The sequence below is a fragment of the Equus przewalskii genome, chromosome 11 (assembly GCF_037783145.1).
Source record: "Equus przewalskii isolate Varuska chromosome 11, EquPr2, whole genome shotgun sequence".
NCBI classification, from domain to species: Eukaryota; Metazoa; Chordata; class Mammalia; order Perissodactyla; family Equidae; genus Equus; species Equus przewalskii.
Genome location: NC_091841.1, coordinates 24,482,892 through 24,510,797, shown reverse-complemented (window position 1 = coordinate 24,510,797; position 27,906 = coordinate 24,482,892). Strand labels below are relative to the sequence as shown.

The following is a 27,906-nucleotide window of genomic DNA, read 5'->3' as shown; positions in this document are numbered from 1 at the left end:
AAAAAAAAAAAAGCTTGAAGATGTTTAACCAGCTAATGGGATAGACTATGGTGGACATTTCCTTGATTTTAGCTGTTACAATTCTGAGAAGGAGGAAAATTAGATGTGGATTGTAGAGGATATTATAATGAGGAAAGAGACTGATGATATAAGACCCTGACAAGGGTTTATTCTTTGCGTGAAGGTTGAACTGTGGCCTGGACCTTGCCTAGGGCTGAAGGCCCAGGCTCTGGGATTCACACAAGGGCAATGCTCACCAGTTAGGGGATGCTGAGACCCATAGCACAGTAGCACTGCTGTGTGGGGTCTTCAGAGTCTTTCCCCAACTCCATCTGGCTCAGCATGGCATTGAGAAAAGGGAGGTCAGCTCAGGTCGTGCTCACACCAACATGGACCTCCCTGCTCACCCTCTGTACTTTACATTCTTCTCCGAGGAGAGAGACACCTGTTTCAGCCTGTTGGGGAGACTCAGACTTCCAGAAGCTAGGGCATCGTGCATATCCCTCCTTCGAGGGAAGGTAGTTTCCTCCACCTGATCCAGCTTTGCCTGCCCTTAGGTCCCCTTGAACAAACGATTGACCTGAAGAGTCTTAATAATTGAATGTCCTATTCTCAAGTCACAGTTTAAATTGTCACCTGTAAAGAAGTTATAAAAACTGCTGATCATTAGGAGGCTAGGGCTACTGCAGATTCAGGAGCTGATTTGCTGAGGAGACAAAGGGAAGTCCCTCTCCTCCCCTTGCAGTGAAAGACAGGAAATAGTTTGTGGGAGTGGGAGGCCTCAGCTCCAGCTGCACCTGCAAAGTCCTGCCCCACGGCCTTCAATGACCTCCTGCAGCAGGTAGGGGCCATAGGCTGCTTCTAGAAGATCCAGTCCACTCTGCTGATCCTCCCCCTGTTCCTGACAAGTTTGCACAGTATTCTGCAGAACTTCACTGCCACCATCCCCACCCACCACTGCCGCCCACCTGCCGATGGCAACCTCAGCAAAGACAGGGAGTTGGAGGCGTGGCTGCCCCGGGACAAGCAGGGGCAGCCTGAGTCCTGCCTCCACTTTACCTTCCTGCAAAGGGGACCTCCCTTTCCCAATGGCACAGAGGCCAATGGCACTGGGGCCACGGAGCCCTGCACCAATGGCTGCATCTATAACAACAGCACCTTCCCTTCCAACACTGTAACTGAGATAAGGATACCCAGGCCCCCATCCCCCTTCCAACCCATGCTTCCCCAACTTATCATCCCACACACAGACACAGACAGAGTGACACTGACCTGTGTTTGTCTGAATATGGGAAGACTCTGGAGCTATGAAGAGCTTTGTCCAAAATGCAGGTAAGAGAGCAGTGGCTGGAGTTGGGGACTTTCTGGTAAAGGAGGTCAGGCAACTCCTTGAAGAAAGCTGCTCTCTGCCCTTCTGCCCCCACCAGAGAGAGACGCTGCTATGGGAGCTTAATATTCTACTTTGGTTTCTTTTGGGGGTTGGACAATTTCACAAGGTAGGAAGGTGGGGAGGTCGTACCGAAGAAGGAAGAAAGAAGGTGTGCAGGTGGTGGAGGGCAAAGCAGGTATTCCTGAGCAGGGGATTCTGGGCTCAGAGTCCTAGAGACAAAAACAGTTTCCTGCCTTCATCTAGAAATAGCTCTCAGCAGCTGGGGCCAGGAGATGGAGAGCAGCCAAGGAACTGAGATGGGAAAGAGAAAAGGGTTATGGGGTGTCCTTTCATCTCTAGCAATTTAAAGCTCCTCCTCCCAAACACGCACATCCCCAATTGTAGAGTCACCCTGGTCTGCTAAGTGGTTCATCCAGCTGAATTCTGCACTTTGTAGCTGTCACATTGATCATGCTTTTAACACCTGTTCTAATCAATGGTCTTTCGGTTGCAAGGAAGAGAAGCTCTCTCAAATCAGCTCACAGGAAAAGGGGGTATTACTGCAAGGACCCCGAGATTTCAGGGAATCCAGGGACAGGAAACAAAGTGTGTCCAGGCCTCATGGAAACTGGAACCAGGAATTGGAGCACCAGGAGCATCTCTATACACTTACTCTCTTCTTCTTTCCTTCTCAACACATTTCACCTGTGAGCTCATCTTGCAAGATGACCACCAGTCCCAGCTATGATCCTTTACCTCTCAGATTTAGGGTCCACCACCAACCAGAATATTTCTGTGTATCTTAATTCAAATTCTTAGAAAAGTCTCTAATTGACTCAGTGCAACACACTGATGAGCCCCCACCCCCACCCTGCAACTGGCTCAAGTGTCCATACTTCATCTAATCATCATGCCATGGGACAATATGGTGGGATTCTGTGGCACACTGCCCATTAGTCAGGGCTGTGCAGAGAAGATGCCCTAAGAAAGGCCTGTAGTCAGGCATGGTCCCCAAACTTGCCTGATGCAGCATCTGTCTGAAACTGATAAAAGTTAAGCCATACTCCTAGTAGACAGACCCAAGACCCAGAAGCAGAAGGTGGCTAAGTATGGCTAGTCCTCCTTCCTCTGAGGCATGCAAGCATCATATGCCACTCCTTCCATGCACAGCTGAGTGGACTTTCTTCATTATTTGCAAGCCTCAACCCAAGTTCTGAGATATCCTCATCCACCCATCTTAACTTGTATGTTATCAGTCCTTCCAATTCCGCTTCCGCATTTCCCTCCTTAAAACTCTACACTCTGCTCTCCAAGGTGGACAATACTCTAGGAACTATCACCCTAGCTGTTGCCCTTCTGTTCAAAACAGCAGGCAGTTTGATCCAAAAGCTCAGATTTCTGGCCATCTAGAGCAAAGAATCTGGATAAGTTGGGGCAGCCCAGTGGTGCAGCGGTTAAGTTTGCACATTCCGCTTCTCAGTGGCCCAGGGTTCGCCAGTTCAGATCCCAGGTGCAGACATGGCACCGCTTGGCAAAAGCCATGCTGTGGTAGTCATCCCACGGATAAAGTAGAGGAAGATGGGCACGGATGTTAGCTCAGGGCCAGGCTTCCTCAGCAAAAAGAGGAGGACTGGCAGTAGTTAGCTCAGGGCTAATCTTCCTCAAAAAAAAAAAAAGAAAGAAAGAATCTGGGTAAGTGAACACCTTGGATTTTCTTCTAAAAGGAGACTTCTAGTAATCTCATCATTTTTGGTTTCAGTGACTGACAAGACCAGATGCCCAGTTCTCCCATTCCCTGAGATGTATGGAGATGCCAAGTATAATCCAATCCTTATCTAATAGGCACTGTAGATGGGACCATCATCCACCACCTCACCTGGGCATAGGTACTAAAAGGCCTACATGCATCTCCACAGTGAGATTCCATTCACATATTTCCAATAAAGTACTGATAAAATCAATTCCCAGTCTGACACAGCCCCGTAATCTTTTTCAAATAAAAGCTATATCAGACAACACATAGAATTACAGAATCACAATTATTTGAATAAAACAGCAATAAAGTCCATTGCTCTTTGGAGAAAGTGTTCAAATGCCAACATCTCAAATTCACATCATATGGTGTTTGAAAGTTCTCCAGTAGTAATTATATTCACAAATAAGGATTTCTCTCCAACCAAATCAAGATTATCAAGTAACTACACTTGTAGATGAATTCATTTGGATATGTATTAACACATCTTAGGGGACATTCCTTAACCATCCTGGTCAGTCCAGATCCTTTTCTTTTATTCTGTTAACAAAACAATGCCCATTTAAAAATTCACTCAAGGGGTCAGCTCCATGGCCAAGTGGTTAAATTCGCGTGCTCCACTGTGGCAGCCCAGGGTTTCACCAGTTCGAATCCTGGATGTGGACATGGCACCACTCATCAAGCCATGCTGAGGTGGCATCCCACATGCCACAACTAGAAGGACTCACAACTAAGAATATACAACTATGTACCAGGGGGCTTTGGGGGAGAAAAAAGAAAAAAAAATTAAAAATTCACTCAAAAGTAGACAAAATTAGCTCTTAATGGTAAAGGAAATGTCACATCTATTTATCATTTTTGCTTAATTTTAATGGCACATCCATCCGCGGTATGATTTTTCTGCAGCCTAGAGAGGCAGTACTTTCAAAATGAGAATTTTTTTCTTATAATCATTAAAAAGAGCAACAAAATTTAATAGTTTAAACTATTAAATTGTGTTGAGGTATCTAATTGCTGTTTATTTTAGGCTTGCAAATAAACACAACCCTCTCAAATTTGTTTATGGAAAGTGAATGGAAGGATGCAAGGGTATTTGACAGAACCCAAGATCAAGAACTTGAACCCAGCCTTATAAGGGACTGGGATCAAGTAATTGGAAACTGAGGCAGATGGACTCTCCATCTCTTCTTTGGTGCTGACTGAGCTCTCACTCTGACTTCTCTTTGACTAGATTACTTCATTCTTATCCCCCTGGCCCTCTTCCTCTTCCATCTTTCTCTCTCTCTCTCTGTTTCTTTCTCTGTCTGTCTCTCTCTCTCTCTCTGTCTCTCTCTCTCTCTCTTTCTCTCTCTCTCTCTCTCTCTCTCTCTCTCTCTCTCTCTCCTCTCATTATTTCTCAACTCCACTTCTATATTCCAAATTTTGTCCTCCAACCCCAATTTTAGGTGTCCTTACAAATCTTCTTTCTGAGTCACATTTCCAAATTCATAAAAAAAAGAATCTGATTAGCCCAGTCCAGCTCTAGAGTCAGGTTTTTTCAGCTGTGGCCAAGGAGGAGCAGGTTCAGGAGTCCTGAAGAAGGATGAGGGGTTAGTGCTCAGAGAAAGAGGAGTAGTCTTAGCAGACACCCCAAAAGGCATCTTTTACACGTTTTGAAATAACTTGAATCATTCTCACCAGGATAAGATGATGAGAAAGATTTGTTGGAGGGGGAGGAGGCACCCCTTATGTGTTGGTCCTAATCCAAGACCCTCAGCCCCACCAGGAGAGAGGGAATGGAGCTTCCCTGGGACCAACCCAGCTCCCCTTGACCCCAGCTCTTCTTTCCTCACAGTGGGACCTCGTGTGCACACACAAGACCTTGCCCCAGCCGAGTCAATCCATTTTCATGGCAAGGACACTGGTTGGATCCTTGATGTTCGGGACCTTGGCAGACAGGTCAGTGATGGACATAGCTGGATCAAAGAGCAAAGTCATGGGCCCTCTAGGCTGGACATAGAGGGGAGACTGGCATCCCTGAGAATCTGGGAAGGGACACATGATTGATTCATCCAAGCCTGATCATATCTGGAAAGTCTGCAGGAATCTTGCAACAGTCCATCAGCACTTTCCATGCCTCACTTCATTTCCATTACTCCTCATAATACCCTTGTGAAGCCAGCATGAGTGGTACTATTATCTACATTTTACCAATGAGGAAACTGAGGTTCAGAAACGTTAAATAACTTGTCCAAACTGTCTAGAAGGAACCAAAGAAAATTATTAGTTGTTAAAATTCTGAGGAGTGGAATTGGAAAGAAGAGGAGAACTTTTCACTTTTTGTTACTATGTTGTTTGAACTTTTATGATAATTCATTACTTTTATAATTGTAAAAATTTAATGTTTACTTTTTTAAAAATATACAGTCACACAGCTAATAAGTGGCAAAAGCAAGACAGGAATCCATGTTTCCTGACATCCTGAAGAAGTCGCTTTCCGCTACTTCCGCCTTGTATGTGACACATGAGTGTCACAGGAACAAACATAGACCTAAGAATCAGTAAGAGCTAGGAATAAGTCTCAGATATACCACTAACTGTATGTCCATGGAAAAGTTAAACAACCTCTCTTAGACTTGGTTTTTCCATCTATAAAATGGGAGTGGTAAGGGTTGTGGTAAGGGTTAAATTAGTACCTGGAACTCAATGTTGGTTACCCTAATCTTGACTATCTTCCAGGCCAAAGACCATAAAAAGATTATCATTTGGGTAATAGGGTGGATAATGAGGGGATAATTTTCTAAAGAACAAAATTTGCAAATATTAGAAATGTCATGGCAGATCAAAGTTACACAAAATCAGCTTTATTATTCATAAAATATAAGCCACAGTCACATCCACTTTGCAAAAGCATAAACTTTGCAAAGATTCTCCAAAAAATAAACCACATAAACCATAGATACAGCTCATAGATACAGAGCTCATGGATACAGAGAAGAGATAGGTGGCTGCAAGAGGCAGTGGAGGAGGGTGGGTGAAATGAGTGAAGAGAGTCAAAAGGTACATTCTTCCAGTTATAAAATAAATAAGTCATAGGGATGTAATGTACAGCATGGTGACTACAGTCAATAACACTGTATTGCATATTTGAAAGCTGCTAAGAGAGTGGATCTTAAAAGTTCTCATCACACACATGAAAAGTTTTTGTAACTATGTACAGCGACAGATTTTAAGTAGACTTACCGTGGTGATAATTTCCCAATGTATACAAATATCAAATAATTATGTTGTATACTTGAAACTAGCATAATGTTATATGCCAATTATATCTCAGAAAGAAAAAATCACAAAAAGCCATCTCCTAGGAAAGGTCTAAAGGGAGTCACCATCAACCAACAGTCAAAGAATCAACCAGATCCCAGAGCAGCAATTCCCAAACCTTGGGAGCTTGTTAAGAATCAGGATTCCAGCTTACCTTCCAGACATTCAACAGGCCTTGAGTGGGGCTCAGGCATCAGAGCTGTTTTCAGGACACCCCTATGATTCTGATGAGAGGGTTTGGGCCGCTCCCCTGAGGTGTGCTGGGATGTGTCAGGACCCTGGACAGCAGCAACCCAACGATCCTCCCAAAACCAGGGCCCCCAAATGCCAGCCTTCACCTTATTATTCCCCACCTCCCGTCTCAGCACCTAAACTCATGGTCACATGTGGGCAGCCTCACAGCATCTGTTAGATTGCCAGGGCACCAAGGGTGAGACAGCCTGGCATACAGGGCAGAGGAGGAAGCAATGTGCTCCCCAGACCCAAGTTTCTCCTCCTTCCACAGGCTGGGCCGCCAGAAGGTGCTGATCTGGACCTACCTGCAGTTAGCAGTGTCAGGGACTTGCACTGCCTTTACACCCAACTTCTCAGCCTACTGCATTTGCCGTTTCCTCTCGGGCATGGCTACATCTCCCATCAACAGCAACTCGGTGACACTGAGTGAGAGGAAATTGGGAGGGCTGAGCTCGTGGGAACTCCTGAATCACAGTTCAGTGGACAAGGGGACCTGAAAAATTCAGACCTCAGCTCCTTCCCTGAATCCAAAGCTGAATCCACCTGTCCCAGCCTATCCTTGCCTATCAAGGCCTCTCACAGAGTAGGCAGTGCCCAGGGCAGAAGGAAATTAAGATCGTGGCCTCTTTGGTGGCTCTGATCATTTGGGGCTGGAACTCATCCCAGATACTTAGGGATCACTGAAAGGATGAACTCGTTAAAGACTTGAGATTGGAATGGGGTTGCTTAGAGAGGCCAATCAAACTGTGAGCCTTTAACTGAATATTCATTTATTCAACACGATTTCAAAAGGCACTTCGTTTGTTGTATCAGACCCTGCTCTGGGGATACAGAAGTGAACAAGGACACTACCCATGACCTCAACAAGTTGACAGTCTAGCGGAGGAGACTGCCAAGCAGTAAAAAATTGGTGTGATAAAGGCTGGGAAGGGGGCTATCTCAGGTGATGAAGGAGCTCAGAAGTGTGGTGTTCAATCAGGACCTAGCAAGCCAGGAAACCTCCCCAGAAGAGGTGACATCTAAGCTCAGAACTGAGTGAAAAGTGAGGCAGAAAGAGAGAAGGAGTAAGGTTTGGGGGCAGAGTTCTAGACAAAAGAATAGAATATACAAGACTCAGAAGCCAGGGTGTGACCCATTGGAGGAAATGAAAGTGGTGCAGGATGGCGTGAGGGCAGGGCTCATTCATCTCTATTTCCCAGGCCAAGCAAAATGCATGGCATGGAGTTGCCAATCTTAAATGTTTGTTGAATTAAAAGGAGTTGAAGGAAATGCAGAGGGTATGGCAGTAGGCAGGTCAAAAGAGGTTTGGGGGAAGTGAGGAAATACAAGTGTTGAGATTGAGGACTTGAATATGAGCATGCCTGGGAATTCAGAGCCTTCCATCCCATCCCTTGCTCTACACACACACTGAACCAAGCCAGGGTTCAAATCACCCTTGTCTTACCCTCTGAGAGGCCTAGAGGTACAGAGTAGGACTGAACCCAAGAGAGGAGCTCTTCTGCTCTGATGTGAGGATCCTTGTCCATCTGGAACTGACTACCACCCTCCACATACACACATACTCACACAGCCCTGACTTTGACCTGAGCTCTACTCTTCTCTTCAGGTCTGGAGTGGCTGCCCATCCATGCCCGGCCATGTCTGGGCCTCCTAGTCAGACTTGTCCCCAGCCGGAGCCAGTTCTTTGTAGCTGGAATGGCTTATGCCATGCCCCAATGGCGCCACCTGCAGCTGTTGGTATCCTTGCCCTTCTTTGTTTTCTTCATCTACTCCAGGTGTGTGGAGCCTGAAGGTAGGGTGGAGGGATCACAATAAGTCACAGGTGGGCAAAGCATCTCCTGGAACAGCCCCTACCTCCCTCCTAGTATCAAAGCAGGTCAAAGCAAAAAGAACCCATGCCCAGTTTGATAGGTGGGGAATATCATGGCCCAGAGAGGGGCAGGACTTGTCCCAGATATCTCAAGAAGACAGTGGCAATCCTTGGAAAGGAAACCAGGGCTCCTAACTACCAGCCCATAATTCTTTCCATCCCTCCAAGGTGCCTTTCTGCTTTGGTCTGTGCGCTTATCAGGCAGCCATAACTCTCTCTGTCAACCCAGGCTGAAGTCATACCCTCCCTTACCCTCCACCCACAGATTCTTAATTGAGTCTGCCCTCTGGTACTCCTCCTTGGGAAGACTGGACCTCACCCTGAAGGCATTTTGGAGAGTGGCCCAGATCAATGGGAAGCAGGAGGAGGGTGCCAAGCTGAGTATAGGGGTGAGAACCCTGGGACCTTGTGCCATACACCAGCAGGGCTCTGGCTGCCACCATCCTCACCCTAGAACCCAAGACATCTGGTGCTTCCCAGGTCATGCAATACAGGGAGGGAACCCTAGGGGAACTTAGGCCCTGAATCCCATCTATCCAAGCAGCTGCTCCAGACGAGTCCGCAGAAGGACCTGACCATGGGCCAAGCCCAGCCCTCGATGTTGCAGCTGCTGCGCTCTCCTGCTGTTCGCCGCCTCTTCCTCTGCCTCTTACCACCATGGCAGGTCCATCCCCACTCAGGCAGGAGTCAGACAAACTGATGAACAGATAAGCAGACTGAGAAAACAGGGCAAGCTTGAAAGCTAAGAGGCTGGAGGAGGCCCTACAGCAAGTGGAAAAGGACACAGGTGCTCTGGAGGCTCAGAGACTTCCTCACCTCTCTAGGGAAAGCCAAGCTGTCCTTCAGACTACAGAGTTCTTCCCTTCCCTCCCAAGGGCTCTGAGTTCATCCAAGTGGCCTCACTGATCTCGGGGAAAAAAAGAAGCAGCCACCCCCAAGAAGCTCTGAGCTTCTGGCCCTAAGAACTCTGTGTCATAGACCCTCACATTTTCCTGAAGATGTCTGTAATCTTCTTCTACTGCTGGGTAACAAATTACCACAAATTTAGCTGCACACATTTCTCATCTCACAGTTTCTCTGGGTCAGGAATCCAAACACAGCTTAGCTGAGTCCTCTGCTTATGGTCTTGCAAGGCTGAAACCAAGGTACCAGATGGGTTCTGTTCTCATCTGGAGGCTTGACTAGGGAAGGATTCATTTCTAAGCTCTCTGAGGTTGCTGCCTGAATTCGTTTCCCCGCAGTTGTAGGACCAACAGCCCCAGCTTCTTGCTGGCTGTCAGTTGGAGGTTGTCCTCTGCTTCTAGAGACTGCTCTAGCTAGGTCTGCTAGCAGGGGCACCCTAGAATCTGTCTACCGCAATGTCTTCCTGAATAATGTGCCTTGTGTCCCTGGCAACAGGGTCATTTGTGGCCGATAAAGGTACGTCCATGGTCTCACTTGATTTGCCTATTTTCCATTACAGCTCTGATTATAGGTAATCCATGTTTAAAAGTTATCCTTGGCAATAGGGATAAGAAGACAAAAAAATTTTAATGATTTTCTAGTCCTATATTCCAGAAATAACCACCATTAACATACTGGTACTTGTCTGTCCAGACTTTTTACTGTTTTCACACATAAGAAATACACTAATCTATATTACATGTAGTTACAAAAATGCAACCATACTTTTCCTATAGTTCGAGAAGACTTTGTCCTTAATATTTCATGAACATCTTTCCATAGCAATAAATGTAGACCTGCACAGTTGACCCTGTTTTCTCACTGATTCACCCCACTTCAAGTGGGATCCATTCTCTTTGGCTGTGGCAAGGGCCTGGGAGAGTAATGAAGGCAGCAGGTTGCCACAGTGACTAACAACTCAAGCTGATTCCCGAAAGCCATCAGGAAAACGAGGCTCCAACTCTTTTCAGTCCAGGTTGTCTCCATGCAATGGTACTAAGAGATGGAAGAGGTGGGGCAATTCACAGGCATATGGTTTATTTGTGCTCCCATGAGAGCAGCAGAAATAACAGGCTGACTCTAACCATTCTGGGGCACACAGGTTAAGTATATTTCTTTTATCCACCACTCAAGCCCTCTACCATATTATTTTATTCCAATCCTCCACACAAACACCTCCAAAACTCCATCTCTTTCTCATCTCTTTTCTCTTCCCTTCTGGAAACACACATGCGCATACGTTAAAAAGAATTGTCTCTTCCTCTTTATCATTTACACGTCTCCAAGCATCTGCTCGCCAGGTTTTTGTCACTGTTTTTGACAGAGATCATTAGGTTTATCCAATTATATTGACTGAATGTCTTCCCTTTCTAACCAGAAAATATCACACACAAAATATTGCCAAACATGCAAGAATCTCTTATGAACATTTACCATACCTATTACCTTTCCTGGTAGTTTCTCCCTATGTTATTATAATAAATTTTCCCCCTCCTCCAATAAGAACTCCACTTTTTTTTTTTTTTTTTTAAAGATTTTATTTTTTCCTTTTTCTCCCCAAAGCCCCCCGGTACATAGTTGTGTATTCTTCGTTGTGGGTTCCTCTAGTTGTGGCATGTGGGACGCTGCCTCAGCGTGGTCTGACGAGCAGTGCCATGTCCGCGCCCAGGATTCGAACTGACGAAACACTGGGCCGCCTGCAGCGGAGCGCGCGAACGTAACCACTCGGCCACGGGGTCAGCCCCAATAAGAACTCCACTTTTAAAGACTACATAGTATTCCATAATTTCATAATTTATCTTACCAGTATCCGTGGTGGACATATAGTTTCTTTTCAGCTCTTCCCAATTATAAATAAGGCTGTCATAAGTATCCATATGCATGCATCCCCATGCATCCGTCTGATATTCCTTGGGATAAACCTTAAAAGTGTGATTACTGGGCCAAAATTATGAAAATATGCATGATTTTACACAAATATTGCCAATTTATTCTCCAGTAAAGTAATATTTTACAAAAGTGTATAAGATACCTTCATTAACACTGAGTACTATTGCTCTGAGAAGAAGAAAATAGTATCTTGTTGTTTTAATTCACATTTATTTGATTCTGGAGGAAGTTTAACATTTTTTTCAAATGATTTCGATCTGTTTATAATTTCTTTTTTTAAAAATTTCCTATCCTTACCCTTTGCCCATTTTTTCCTTTTTATTGACTTGTAAGAACTTTCTTTCCATTAAAGATACTAAACTATTACCACAATATGATCAATATTTTTTGCACTTCAAAATCTTTTAAATTGACCACTTTTTAAACATAAAGACCTTTTATTGCTTTATATAATCATACTTATCCATTTTGTTAAATTCAGCTTCTGTGTTTCAGGTAACATTAGAAATGTAACCCCCTCTTAAGTATAAATCTATTCACCTAGATTTCCTTCAAGCATGTTCACATTTGTTTGGGCTTATATATTTTATCATAATTCATCTGAAATTTAGTTGAACATAAGGTAGGAAGTAGGATTCTATTTTTTTTCCTAGATTAGTTAATTGTCCCAAACCCATTTAATGAATAGTCTAACTTTTCATGGTTGGTGTGAAACACCACCCCTATCACTTACCGTTTCTGGACTATTCAGTCTTATTGACTTGTCTGTCTATTCTGATGCTAATACTATTCTGTTTAATTCTCAATTATAGTGTGGTTCATATAAAATTGTCTTCTGCGGACAGCTTCTCACTGTGCCCTTCACCAACCTTGAGGCAGAACACAGCATTTCATCTCTTAAAAGCAAAGCTTCTCCACAAAGTATCACCAAACATTGTCGATTTTATGAAGACTCCACGGGGAGATGGAAGAGATCCCTATGTCACACACCACACAGCCAAAAACTTAATAGGCATTTCTGTTCTCCTTCAAATCCATCCTTGGCTAACAGCCATTGACTCGCCCTCTCTCTCCTGACTCTTCCTCCACATAACCTCTAAAATCTACTCAAAATTCATCTCTAGCTACAAAAATGCTTACATCACTCAGCAAAGGAAAACTCCTGCCATTAAATGAATCCTTCCTTCTTAGAATTCATCAATGGTTACTTGAGCATCCGTAGGGGGACGGGTCTCTCACACACACCTCTCCAGTGCAATCAACTCTACAAATCATACACCTATCAAAAGCAAGTGTCTTAGGGCAGGGAATCGGGAGAAGGGAAAGGGGACCTATTGCAGAGTAAAAAACATTATTTTCTCCTAAGTAATTATAAAATGTGGTCTAACATCTGATAGATAATATTCTGTCTTTTAGAATGAAGGGAAGATTTTCTTATCTGCACCTGAAATATTAAAAACCCCACTCACAGGTCTGATATAAGGCCTAAAGGAAAGAACAGATGTGAGAGCAGTTTGCCAGCTGCAATCACTATATAGATGTGGCTTGGCTGTTACCCAAAATGTCTCCCATCTGCTCTTGCCCCAGGTTTGCAAACTACTTCAGCATCTTTGGCTTGGTCATGAGTCTGCAAAGTTTTGGGATAAACATCTACCTGCTCCAGGGGCTCTTTGCAGTTGTGGACCTCCCATTTTATTTCCTGGGCTTTTGGGCCGTGAAATCACTGGGCCGCAAGCCTACCCAAATGGCCTCCTTGCTGCTGTCAGGGATCTTTATTCTGGCCTATGCCATGATACCCCTGGGTGAGTATGTGCCCCATTCCTGCTCCTGTCCTCGACCTTTCACAGACCCAGCCCCAAATCTGGTCCAAACCAGCTACCTGTAAGGAGAGAAGACTCAAGGCTCCTCCAAACTTTTCCCAGTACCCTCTCATCGCCTTCATTTCCTTCCAGACCAGTCATTCCTCCGCACCACAATGGCCGTGTTAGGAAAAGGCTGCATCACTGGCTCCATAAACTGCTTGTCTATATACACAAGTGAACTATACCCCACAGTAATGCGGTGAGTGGGATGTGTGGGAGGAGACCTAAGATAAGACAATCAGGCCCTAGACCCAGAAAGTTTCCAATCAGAAAGGGCACAGAGGTCAGTCACTTATTTTTTAAGGCAAGAAAGGAGGACGAAAACATATAGAAATTAGGACAAATAAAAGACAGAAAGTAAGATGGTATCAATAACTCCAAATATGTCAGTTGCCACAATAAATGTAGATGGATTAAACATATAAGTTAAAAGGCAAAGATATTCCAAGTTGATTTTTTTTAATCTAGTTCATGTAGTTTACAAGAAATTCATCTAAAACATTAGCACATGAAAATGGTAAATGTAGAGAAATGGAAAAATATATACCAGGCAAATATTAACCAGAAGAAAGTTAGGTAGATATACCAATAGGAGTCAAAATATACTTTAAGACCAAAAAAAGTACAATGGTTAATAATACAGCTCTGGTACATAAAGTAACCTTTCCAAATGCTCGGTTATCTTACCTGTAAAACACAGATAATAATAATAATAGTAGTAGTAGTAGTAGAAATAAATTCAATAGAAGTTAAAGATATAAAAGAGCGGCTCAACAAAACAAAAAGTTGATCTTTGAAAACATCAATGAAATGGACAAATCTCTGCTAATGATAATCAAAAAAATAAAGGACAGAAGACATGAACAAATGCTAGGAATAAAAAAGAAACTGAACTACACATCTAGAGTCATTACAAAGATGCAAAAGAAATCTATGAACAAATCCATGCTGATAAATTTAAACTGTAGGTGAAATTGACAAATGCCTTAAAAAGATAATATAGGAAAACTAATTAGAATAAATGAAAAGTCTGAATAGTAAACTTTAAAATTTTACCTCAAAGAAGACACCAGGCCCAGATAATAATACAGGTGAATTCCACAGACTTTTAAGGAACAAATCTTCAAAAATTGTCCCCCTAAAAAGAGAAAAATGATCATCTCAAATTCATCCTATGAAGACAGTTGATACTGAAACCAAGGGAGGAGAGTTGTGAAAGAAAGATTATTGGCCAATATCACTCATAAACAGATACAAAAACCCCAAATAAAATGTTGTAAAAATGAATCCAGTGATGTATAAAAAAGATAATACATTATGACCAAATAAAGTTAATCTCAGGAAAGCAAGGGTAGTTTAACCTTAAAAATATATTAATATCACCACAGTAATAGATTATCACCCCAATAAAAGCAGAAAAATCTTTAATGAAAAATAATATCCATTGGAAATAATCTTAGCAAAATAGTAATAAAAGGAAGTTAACCTTACATAGAACATCTACCAAAAATCCACAGCAAATATTATTCTTAATGGCGAACCATTAGAAGCATTCTCTTCAAACTTAGGAACAAGACCAATGCCCCTGCTGTCTCTTTCTTGATTCAACATTATCCTGGAGTGTGGTCCGTGCCTAAGATAAGACTAACAAATAACAGAATTAGGATCGAAAAGGAAAAGTCAAAAGTGTCACTATTTACAGAGGATATAATTGCCTATATACAAATCTAAAATTATTAGAAATAGTAAAGTTTGGCAAGGTGGCTGGATACAAGGTCAATAAATAAAAAATTATATTCTCTACTCTGGTAATAATTGAGAAGTTTAATTTTTTTCATTCCCGTATCAAGAAAGTTTTTAAATTATATTGAAAAGTATTAAAGAAAACTTGAAAATGTTTAAAACTTAAGTAAATGTACTATGTACATGGATAGGAAATCTCATAATACGCCAATTCATAATTGACATAAGAGGATATAAAAATGTCAATGATTCCAATACTAATTTCTAAATTCAATGTAATTCTGATCAAAATCCCAATGGATATTTTCAAGAAACTGGCAAGCAAATTCTAAAATGTATATAAAAGTGCTATGGCCAAGAAAAACTAAGATGCTTGTCTAAAAAGAACAAGGAGATGGGCCAGCCCCATGGCCTAGTGGTTAAGTTTGGTGCACTCAGCTTCTCAGGCCTGGGTCTGGTTTCTGGGCACAGACCTGCACCACTCATCAGCAGCCATGCTGTGGCAGTGACTCACATACAAAACAGAGGAAGATTGGCACAGATGTCAGCTCAGGGCAAATCTTCCTCAGCAAAAAATAAACAAAAAATAAAAAGAACAAGGTGGAAGGATTTGCCCTACCAGAAATCAAGATATATTATAAAGTCTTATTATTAAATTGTAGTAATTAAGGCAGCAGATGATGGAGCAGGGGGAAACAAATTGGCGAGCTGAAAAGAACAGCAAGCCCAAAAACAGACCCACACAAAGGAGAAACTTGGAGAGGAACCACTGCAGATAATTGGCTAAAACATGGACTGACCAGTAAACAATACAAGGACATCTACTTGCCCAAATGGGAAATAAATAAAATGCAATCCATATTTCAACCTTAACAAAAATAATTTCTGCTGAAGAGGGAAGGATTTATTAAGACATAAGGGCTAATCAAAAAAGGAATACTGATAAATTTTTCCACTCTGAGTTTTTAAAAATTCTGGCCATTTCACCATAAATAAGGTGAAAAGAGTAAAACAAAATATATTAAAATGCAAGGATTAGTATCAAGTATTTGAAAGAACTTCTGGAAATTGATTAGGAAAAGGAGTTCTATTTCCAACAAAATAACACCATACAAGTATAAAATATTTTTAAGTATCCTTCAAAACACCAAAGAGCTGGGGTGATAGTAAGGAAAAAGTAGGCCAACCATATAAGGGAAATCAGGAACCCAGAGAGGTAATCAGAGAATTGAACATCAAGGCCAACACTGTATATCGTGGGAAAAGTTATGTGCCTTCTCTTTGACCTCAGAATCAACTGTTTAGCACAGTACTGGGAGTTCTGGCCAACACTGCTCTACTAGGAAAGAAAAAGAAATAAGAAATTGAAAGGAGAAAAGTTTAAAATGTCATTCTTTATAAAGAATGTGATCATCTACCCAGATAAGCCAGTAAAATCAATAAACAATTAAAACTAATAAGGATGCCAGATAGAAAACCAAATTACTAAAATATTAATAGCAATAATCGAGAAGCAATAATCTATAAAACAATCTAGAAAATCTTTGAAAATTAAGATACCATTTAGAATAACACCAACAGCTAGTTATTACTAGAGAATTAACAAAGGACACCCAAGACTTCCATGGCGAAAATTTTTGAAACTTTTTAAGATCATAAAGATTATCTTAGTAAAGAGAAAGACATTCCACACTCTTGCTTAGAATGCCACAATATTATAAAGATGTCCAACCTCCCCAAGTTAATTTATAGAAACTCCATGCAACCTAATCAGAATTTCAGTTAGATTATTTTTTAGGAACTCCAAAAAGTTACTCTAAAATTTATGTGGAAAAATAAAGGACCACAATTGCTAAGTCAGTTTTGAAATGGAGAAGCAAAGAGGAGAAACTCACTTTACCATCTACTAAGACATACAACAAAACTATAGTATGTGTACGGCTTTCTTGGTGCAAGAAGAGACAAAGAGACTTGAAGGGAGGGTTTGGAGATAGATAGATAGATAGGGATAGAGATGCCATATATACATATGGCAACTATATCAATCTGATTCTATCGAGAAGAATTTCTACTTATTGAAGGACACACTGAACAATTTTTTTTTCCTGAGGAAGATTTACCCTGAGCTAACATCTGCTGCCAATCTTCCTGTTTTCTTTTTTTTTTAAGATTGGCACCTAAGCTAACATCTGTTGCCAATCTTCTTCTTCTTCTTCTTCTTCTTCTTCGTCTTCTTCTTCTTCTCCTTCTTCTTCTCCTTCTCCACCTCCTCCTCCTCCTCCTCCTCCTCCTTTTTCTTCTTCTTCTTTTCCTCCCCAAAGCCCCCCCAGTACATAGTTGTATATTCTACTTGTAGGTCCTTCTGATTCTGCTGTGTGGGACACCGCCTCAGCATGGCTTGATGAGCAGTACTATGTCCATGCCCAGGATCCCAACCAGTGAAGTCCTGGTGCAAACTTAACCACTAAGCCACAGGGTTGTCCCCCTTCCTGTTTTTCTATGTGAGCCACCACCACAGCACAGCCACTGACAGATGAGTGGTATAGGTCCATGCCTGAAAACCAAACCCAGGCCGCCAAAGCTGAGCACACGAAACTTAACCACTAGGTCACCAGGGCTAGCCCTGGGCAATTTTAAAAGACAGACGACAGATTGGGAGGAGGTATTTGCAATATTTAACAGTGACAAGTTCTAACATTAAGAATATACGTGAAACTCGTACAAGTCAGTGAGAAAAAGAAGGAACTCTAGTAGAAACATGGGCAAAGAAAATGAACAGGCATTTTACAGATAGGGAAACCCAAAAGGTTAGCAACCACATGAAGAATGAGATCATCACTTTGCCCTCATTAAACTGGCAACCTTAAAAAAGCTGGATAATGCAAAGTTTTGGTGGCCACAGGAGAATACAGGATCCCACATGGCCCACATGCACTGCTGGTGGGAATGAAAGTTGGTGACGCCATTCTGGAGAGCAACTGGCAGCATACACACACACATACACAAACACACACACACACACAGTGTGACCCAGCAATTCCCTTCCTGGGCCTGTATCTCAGAGAACTTCTCATAAAGGCCCCTATGGATTCATAGACAAGGACATTCACTGCAGTGTGGTTTGAGGTCATGGGTGGTGGTGGTGGCAATCTAGATGTTTAGGTGTACTATGGAGAGATGCACACAGTGGAATACTATGCAGCAGCAGGTAAACACACCAGCGTGGAAATATCTTCAAAACAGAGTGCTGAACAAAATGAGAAACAGAATGAGATCTATAACCTATTCCATTTAGGTAAATGAAAATATTTGCACACAAAACAATACGTACTTTACAAGAACGTATACAAATAAAAGAGCGCACATCAAACACGAGAGAATTGTTGACTTTGGCAGAAAGGGGATTAGGAGTGGTAATGGTGACAAAGAGTAATAAATAATTAAGGAAGGAAAATAAGGAAGCATTACAAGGGCAAATGATTCTAGAGGGTCATGAACTGGAGATTATGATTAACTCGACCATCTGCACCTGAGGTCAAAAATAATGTAGAGAAAGAGAGTGACTGAGTAGCTACTTTAGATAAGATGATCATGGTAATCAAGTAGGTCTCCTGGTAAAGATCAAAGATAAACAATAAGCCTGGAGGCCTTAATGAGGCAAGGGAGGGCAGGCACAAGATAAGAACTGAGGTAGGCAGGGACCAAACACATAGGGATTCATGAGGAGGTCAGATTGTATTCTAGTACCACAAGACATCACTGGATGGTTTTAAGCAGAGCATGAAATGATCTGAGTTATTGTTTTAAAAGAACATTTTGGCTTCCTCTTGGAGAACAGGCTGGGGATAGAGTGCCAGGGCCAAGAGTAGAAATGGGAAGACTAGTGAGGGGGCTACTGCAACCAGACCAGCAAGAGATGAAAATGGCTTGGTCTGAACCACTGGGCGGTGGTCATGGAGATGGAGAAAAGGGGACTGACTTTGAATGGGTTTTTTGAGGAAGAGCCATCCAAATTCATATCTTGGATGTGGGGAAACAAGGGAATACGAGGTATCAAGGGTAAGTACTAGATGCTTGAGGCTGAGCCACTGGGTCGTTAGAAGTGCCATATGCCAGGATGTGGATTTCTATGGGAGGAGCAGACTTGGAGGTAGCAAGGAAGATTTTCTCAACCACATAAAATTTGAGGGGGCTTTTAAACATTCAAATGAAGATGCTGAGAGAGAAGAGAGCCAAGATAGCGCCATGAGTAGTCCTCTTTGTCTCTCGCCCTTCGAGTCTACAATTATTTGGACACTTATCACTTGACAAAGGATATCCAGACAGCATCTCAGGATGTCTGAGACACCCACACGACTATACATCGGAAGGCGGATGGACTTTCCTCCGGGAGGATGTGGAAATAGGTGAAAACTCTCCGACCCCGACGGGCAGCCTAGTACCCGCAAGCGGCTTTCTTCCAATGGACGCCCCCAGAGGATCCACACACATCTAGGGCAGGAGCGAGAACACAACAGAGGAGCGACGGTGGAAACAGGTGACCAGAACCCTACCTAAACCCCCCGCAATTACTCCTAAACGCAGAGGGAAACTTTGGAGTTGCACACCTGAGCCCGCGGGGAGAGTCTCTCCCCGCCATTGGCGGGGAGACCCAGCCTGGTGCTCGGGGCGCCCGGAGGGTCCCAGAGAGAGACACGGAGGGCACGGAGGTCTCCCAGCTGCCGTTGCCCGCCCCGTGGGACTAGGGATTGCCGGAGATCTCGGAGAGGACCGGGGCGGGGGAACTTTCAAAGGCCGGATCGGCGACCCGGAGGGGAAGCACCGGAGCTCCGCCAGGCAGCAGACAAAACTCTCTGTCTGCCATTAGCAGAGGGGCCACGCCCAGCATTCAGGGCTCCCGGCAGAGGCCCGCAGAGAAGGCCAGAGGGCGGGGCGACCCCCAGCTGCCGTTGCCCACCCCGTGAGGCTAGGGATTGCCGGAGATCTCGGAGAGGACTGGGGCTGGAGAGAGTTCCAGAGACCCAGCTTAGTAGCCTAGGGGGAAACCCTACAGGCTCACAGCAGCCTTAGGGAAAGCCTCTGCACAGCACCAGTAGAAGGCACCCAGCCGCCAGCCACAAGGCTGGAAGACCCCAGGGCAAAAGCAGCATAGCTAGGTGTACTAACCACAGACTGTAGAAGATGCCAATAGCTCTCCTGCGACCCATAGAGGACAAGTGAGATTTGGTGGGTGCCGACAGCAACGGAGCGACAAATATAAGTGATCCCACCCCTGGCCGCTGGAAAAGCCCATAACACCGTTGCAGACCCCAAGGAGGGAGCACATCTAGGTGGGCAACAACAGTAGGCACCTGCAGCCTGAAGCCCCCCTGTGATGGCCCCCACGGCAGAGGAGGGAATCCAAAGGGCCACTGTGGCTACGAAGAGGGGCCCAGGCCCAGTTAGCAACTACGGACAGGGTTCCTGGTTGGTGAAGTATAAACAGCTGCTCCCCCCACCGCAGCAGCTGAAACAAGTGAAAGGAGCAACTAAACTCTATCTCCATGCGGAGGCACAAATCAACATCATCAAGCAATATGAAAAAATACATTAAATTTCCAGAACAGAAAGAAAGTAACAAATACACAGAAAACAATCCCAAAGAAAATGAGATATATAACCTAAATGATGATGACTTCAAAACAGCCATCATTAGGATTCTCAATGAGTTAAGAGAGAATTCTGACCGACAACTCAACGAGTTCAGGAGCTATGTCACAAAAGAGTTTGATACGATAAAGAAGAACCAAACAGAAATATTGGAAATGAAGAACACAATAGAGGAGATTAAGAAAAATCTAGATGCTCTGAACAGTTGGGCCGATAATATGGAGGAAAGAATTAGCAATTTGGAAGATGGCAATATAGAATTGTTGCAGGCAGAGGAGGAGAGAGAAGCAAGACTTAAAAGAAATGAAGAAACTCTCCGAGAATTATCAGACACAATTAGGAGATGCAACGTAAGGATTATAGGTATACCAGAGGGAGAAGAGAAGGAGAAAGGGGCAGAAAACCTATTCAAAGAAATAATGGCTGAGAACTTCCCAAATCTGGTGAGGGAGATGGATCTTCAGGTGACAGAAGCCAATAGATCTCCAAACTTTATCAATGCAAGAAGACCAACTCCACGGCATATAGTAGTGAAGCTAGCAAAAGTCAACGACAAGGAGAAAATATTAAGGACAGCCAGGCAAAAGAAACTAACCTACAAAGGAACCCCCATCAGGCTATCAGCAGATTTCTCAGCAGAAACTTTACAGGCTAGAAGAGAGTGGAATGATATATTCAAAAATCTGAAGGACAAAAATCTACAGCCGAGAATTCTCTACCCAGCGAAAATATCCTTCAAATACGATGGAGAAATAAAAACTTTCCCAGATAAACAAAAATTAAGGGAGTTCATTGCCACAAAACCTCCTCTTCAGGAAATCCTCAGGAAAACCCTCATTTCTGAAAAATCCAAAAAAGGAAAGGGGCTACAAAACCAAGAGCAGAGGACATAAGTAGAAGGACAACAACAGAGAGTAGCAGCTCTACATCAGAACAGATTAAACCATGGGACGAGAAACAAAGGAAACTGAAGAAAACCGGAAAACAAGACACAAAATGGTAGTGGTAGGCCCCCACGTCTCAATAATCACTCTAAATGTAAATGGATTGAACTCCCCAATCAAAAGACACAGAGTGGCAGGATGGATCAAAGAACAAGATCCAACAATATGCTGCCTCCAGGAAACACACCTCAGCCCCAAAGACAAACACAGACTCAGAGTGAAGGGATGGAGAACAATACTCCAAGCTAATAATGAACAAAAGAAAGCAGGTGTCGCTATACTAATATCAGACAAGGTAGATTTCAAAACAAAACAGATAAAGAAAGATAAAGAGGGACAGTATATAATGATAAAAGGGACTCTCCACCAAGAAGACACAACACTTATAAATATATACGCACCCAACACAGGAGCACCAAAATTTGTAAAGCAACTCTTAATAGAACTGAAAGAAGACATCAACAACAATACAATAATAGTAGGGGACCTCAACACACCATTAACACCAATGGACAGAACATCCAGACAGAAAATCAACAAGGAAATAATAGAATTAAATGAAAAATTAGACCAGATGGACTTAATAGATATATATAGAACACTTCATCCAAAAACAGCAGGTTACACATTCTTCTCAAGTGCACATGGAACATTCTCAAGGATTGACCATATTTTGGGAACCAAAGCAAACATCAATAAATACAAGAGAGTTGAAATAATATCAAGCATCTTTTCTGATCATAACGCTATTAAACTAGAAATCAACTACAAGAAAAAAGCAGAGAAAGGTGCAAAAATGTGGAGACTAAACAACACGCTTCTCAACAAACAATGGATCATTGAAGAAATTAAAGAAGAAATCAAATATTATCTGGAGACAAATGAAAATGAGAACACAACATACCAAATCATTTGGGATGCAGCAAAAGCAGTCCTAAGAGGGAAATTCATCGCAATACAGGCTCACCTCACTAAACAAGAAAAAGCTCACGTAAGCAACCTCAAACGACACCTAACAGAACTAGAAAAAGAAGAACAAACAAAGCCCAGAGTCAGTAGAAGGAGGGAAATAATAAAAATAAGAGCAGAAATAAACGATATTGAAACAAAAAAGATAATAGAAAGGATCAATGAAACAAAGAGTTGGTTCTTCGAAAGAATTAACAAAATTGACAAACCCCTAGCCAGACTCACCAAGAAAAGAAGAGAGAAATCGCAAATTAATAAAATCAGGAATGACAGAGGAGAAATCACAACAGATACCAATGAAATACAAGAGATCATAAGAGAATACTATGAAAAACTATATGCCAACAAATTGAACAACCTGGAAGAAATGGACAAATTCCTAGACTCCTACAATCTCCCCAAACTGAATCAGGAAGAAATGGAGAATCTGAATAGACCAATCACAAGTAAGGAAATAGAAACGGTAATCAAAAACCTCCCCAAAAACAAGAGTCCAGGACCAGACGGCTTCTCTGGAGAATTCTACCAAACATTCAAAGAAGACTTAATACCTATTCTCCTCAAACTGTTCCAGAAAATTGAGAAAGATGGAGAACTCCCTAACACATTCTATGAAGCCAACATCACTCTGATCCCCAAACCTGACAAGGACAACACAAAGAAGGAGAACTACAGGCCGATATCACTGATGAACATAGATGCAAAAATCCTCAACAAAATTTTGGCAAACCGATTACAGCAATACATCAAAAAGATTATACACCATGATCAAGTGGGATTTATACCAGGGACACAGGGATGGTTCAACATCCGCAAGTCAATCAACGTGATACACTACATCAACAAAATGAAAAACAAAAACCACATGATCATCTCAATAGATGCAGAGAAAGCATTCAACAAGATCCAACACCCATTTATGATAAAAACCCTCAGTAAAATGGGTATAGAAGGAAAGTACCTCAACATAATAAAGGCCATATATGATAGACCCACAGCCAACATCATACTCAATGGACAAAAGCTGAAAGCCATCCCTCTGAGGACAGGAACAAGACAAGGGTGCCCACTTTCACCACTCCTATTCAACATAGTACTGGAGGTGCTGGCCAGAGCAATTCGGCAGGAAAAAGAAATAAAAGGAATCCAAATAGGTAACGAAGAAGTAAAACTCTCGTTGTTTGCAGACGACATGATCTTATACATAGAAAACCCCAAAGAATCCACAGAAAAACTATTAGAAATAATCAACAACTACAGCAAAGTAGCAGGGGATAAATTTAACATGCATAAATCAGTAGCATTTCTATACACTAACAATAAACTAACAGAAAAAGAACTCAAGAACTCTATCCCATTCACAATCGCAACGAAAAGAATAAAATACCTTGGGATAAACTTAACCAAGGAAGTGAAGGATCTATACAATGAAAACTACAAGACTTTCTTGAAAGAAATAGGTGATGACATAACGAGATGGAAAAACATTCCTTGTACATGGATTGGAAGAATAAACATAGTTAAAATGTCCATACTACCTAAAGCAATATACAGATTCAATGCTATCCCAATCAGAATCCCAAGAACATTCTTCACAGAAATTGAACAAACAATCCTAAAATTCATATGGGGGAACAAAAGACCGCGAATTGCTAAAGCAATCCTGAGCAAGAAAAACAAAGCCGGCGGAATCACAATCCCCGATTTCAAAACATACTACAAAGCTACAGTGATCAAAACAGCATGGTACTGGTACAAAAACAGGTCCACAGATCAATGGAACAGAATTGAAAGCCCAGAGATAAAACCACACATCTATGGACAGCTAATCTTCGACAAAGGAGCAGAGGGCCTACAATGGAGAAAAGAAAGTCTCTTCAACAAATGGTGCTGGGAAAACTGGACAGCCACATGCAAAAGATTGAAAATTGACCATTCTTTTTCACCACACACCAAAATAAACTCAAAATGGATCAAAGACCTAAAGATTAGGCCTGAGACAATAAGTCTTTTGGAAGAGAATATAGGCAGTACACTCTTTGACATCAGTTTCAAAAGAATCTTTTCGGACACTGTAACTCCTCAGTTGAGGGAAACAATAGAAAGAATAAACAAATGGGACTTCATCAGACTAAAGAGCTTCTTCAAGGCAAGGGAAAACAGAATTGAAACAAAAAAACAGCTCACTAATTGGGAAAAAATATTTACAAGCCACTTATCCGACAAAGGGTTAATCTCCATAATATACAAAGAACTCACACTGCTTAACAACAAAAAAACAAACAACCCGATCAAAAAATGGGCAGAGGACATGAACAGACATTTCTCAAAAGAAGATATGAATATGGCCAATAGACACATGAAAAGATGTTCATCATCGCTAATCATCAGGGAAATGCAAATCAAAACTACACTAAGATATCACCTTACCCCCGTTAGATTGGCAAAAACATCCAAAACCAAGAACGACAAATGTTGGAGAGGTTGTGGAGAAAGAGGAACCCTCATACACTGTTGGTGGGAATGCAAACTGGTACAGCCACTATGGAAAACAGTATGGAGATTTCTCAAAAAGTTAAAAATAGAAATACCCTATGACCCAGCCATCCCATTACTGGGTATCTATCCTAAGAACCTGATAACAGATATCTCAAGAGTCCGTTGCACCCCTATGTTCATCGCAGCATTATTTACAATAGCCAAGACGTGGAACCAGCCTACATGCCCAGAAACTGATGACTGGATAAAGAAGATGTGGTATATATACACAATGGAATACTACTCAGCCATAAAAAAAGACGAAATTGGCCCATTCACAACAACGTGGATGGACCTCGAGGGCATTATGTTAAGCGAAATAAGTCAGTCAGAGAAAGACGAACTCTATATGACTCCACTCATAGGTGGAAATTAGTATATTGAGAAGGAGATCTGATCGGTGGTTACCAGGGAAAAGGGGGGGTGGGGGGAGGGTACGAAGGGGGAAGTGGTGTACCCACAACATGACTAACAAAAATGTACAACTGAAATCTCACAAGCTTGTAATCTATCATAACATTAATAAAAAAAATATAAATAAAAAAAAGAAAAAAAAAAGAAAAAATGAAGATGCTGAGTAGGAAGTTGGATATGTAGTATGGAGCTCAGGGGATATAGGTTGCTGGGGACTTGTTCACAGTCACAGAGCAGGCTCAAACTGGGACTGGAACCCAGGCTTCCTGGTTCCAAAGCCATTTGCTTCCCACTTTCCTTTTAGCCAAGGTAAGTGCAAGCATTTGTCCCTTTAGGGAGTGTCAAAAGAGGAAGCACTGGTGGCAGGCAGAGTTAGGGCACCCACAAGCCCCACTGGCCTCACCAAAGTGCTCCTCCTCCCTACAGGTAAAGAGGTCAAAGCATGTCAGGAACATTGGCCAACACAGGCAGCATCGTGAGCCCACTGGTGGGCATGACCACTGAGCTCCACCCCTCCCTGCCTTTCTTCTTCTATGGAGCGGTCCCTATGACTGTCTGCCCCATCATTGTCCTCCTGCCAGAGACTATAGGACAGCCACTGCCCAACACAGTGCTAGACCTGGAAAGAAGGTGGGCTGCACCCTCCCTTATCCTCCCCACCCTCAGAGTTATAAGGAGCTCACAGCTCCTTGATCCAGCCCCGTTTGACAAAACAGGCCAGACCCAAGAGATAGCAGGGACCTATCAAGGGCCATTCAGCTGAACTCTGGTGGAGCTGAGGCCAGAATCCCTGTTCTCACAGGAGCCCCTGGAATTCTCCCTGGGTCTCTCGGCTCTTGGAAACAGTGGATGGTTTGGACATAAGCTGAGACGGCTGAACACAGACACCTATAAAGGATCCCCTCCCTCTACTCCTGAACCTGCTTCTCTTTCCCCTGTAGGTGGAAAGAGAAATTGGGGCAGAAGCAGCAGGAGCAGCAGATGGTCCCACTCCAGGCTTCCTGAGGACTGAGAAGGGGCAGAGAGTGAAGGAAAGGAGCCCCTGCATCTCCGGGACATCCACACCAAGAAGAGGAATGGGAGACGGCAGCCAGGGGAGGACAGGAGGGACCTCTCCTTGGCCTACAGTTTCAAGAAACACTTCCCCAGGGCCCCCACGCCTAGCCAGACCCACTCAAGACTGTTTCATTAAAAGTAACTATGCACAGCTTCTCTCCTTGTTCCCCTCTGGCCCAAACAGAGTGGCCACTCCACATCAACCAACGCTCAGTTCAAAAACTCACACAGTGATTGTGCACGTAGAAAATCCAACGGAGTCTGCACAAACACTACTACCATCGAAACGTGAGTTTAGCAAGGCTGCAGGTTACAAGACCAATATTTTTAAAAGAATTGCATAGAAATAAACAACCGGAATTCACAATTAGCTAAAACAACTGTATTACCAATAAACAACTGGAAATTGAAATTTAAAAAACTACACCACTTATAGTAGCATCAAAAATTTCAAATATATGGAGACAACAAAAAGATCGGTGGTTGCCAGAGGTTTGGAGGGAGCAAGGAGGGATGAATAAGTGGAACAAAGAGGAAGTTTAGGGCAGGAATACTATTCGGTATGATACTATAATGTCATTATATGGGTCAAAACACTCAATAACCTGTAAGGTAAGTATTATTATTATCCTAAGGCTGAGGAATGTTCTGAAACACAGCTCAGAAATAACAGAACCCAGACAGTTGACTTGACAGCAGAATTCATTGACAGCAGAATTCATGCACGCGCGCGCGCGCGCGCACACACACACACACACACGCACACACACACACACACACACACATCGTGCTCCCACTATCCTTGCCATTTTTCTCTGCTCCCTTATAGTTACAGTGAAAAACCTGATGCATCTTGCTCCCTCTCACTCACTCCCTATTCTGTCTTTCCTGGAAGCGGAGAAGAAACTGAAATGAAGGCAGCCAATCAGGAGGCTTTGAAACTCCTCCCCTTCCCTGAGGCAGGTGCCAACATCTGGAGATAAAGAAGAAAGGAGGATTGGGGAAAAGCATGCTGATACAGCAAACAATAGTCTCTGCCCTCCAGGCCAGGTCCTGACCTCAGGAGCAGCGTGTCACCTCCCACCTGGGTTCTTCTTCTGGAAATCCTGCCTCCTGTCTAACCTAAGCTTTCCTGCTGGTTTCCGGGGTTCTTCTGTGATCTGCCTCCAGCCAACCCCAGGCTGTTGGCGATGAGGTCCCAGAAGGCAAAATAGCCAAGGGAGTCGCTGACATCAGGTCTCATCTCTCCACCTCTCAGCCTTCTTCTCCTCTTCAACCCCTGCCCGTCTCCCCTGGGCCGGCGGGAACCAGTACCGATGGCATTGGAGAGACCGCGTGGTAGACGGATGGAGGATCCACAGTCCGGAAAAGAA

At 43.0% G+C, this 27,906-nt stretch overlaps 1 protein-coding gene across 1 annotated transcript; it reads left to right on the top strand.

Moving 5' to 3' along the window:
• Positions 1–389: 389 nt before the first annotated feature.
• LOC103568025 (solute carrier family 22 member 6) lies at positions 390–26,482 on the top strand. Its single transcript, XM_070564641.1, is given in 11 exon segments — positions 390–518; positions 806–1,181; positions 4,955–5,060; positions 6,928–7,082; positions 8,263–8,431; positions 8,792–8,915; positions 9,071–9,186; positions 12,946–13,160; positions 13,311–13,419; positions 25,904–26,107; positions 26,419–26,482. Coding segments are annotated over 11 exon segments (1,767 nt in total).
• The last annotated feature ends 1,424 nt before the right edge of the window (positions 26,483–27,906 follow it).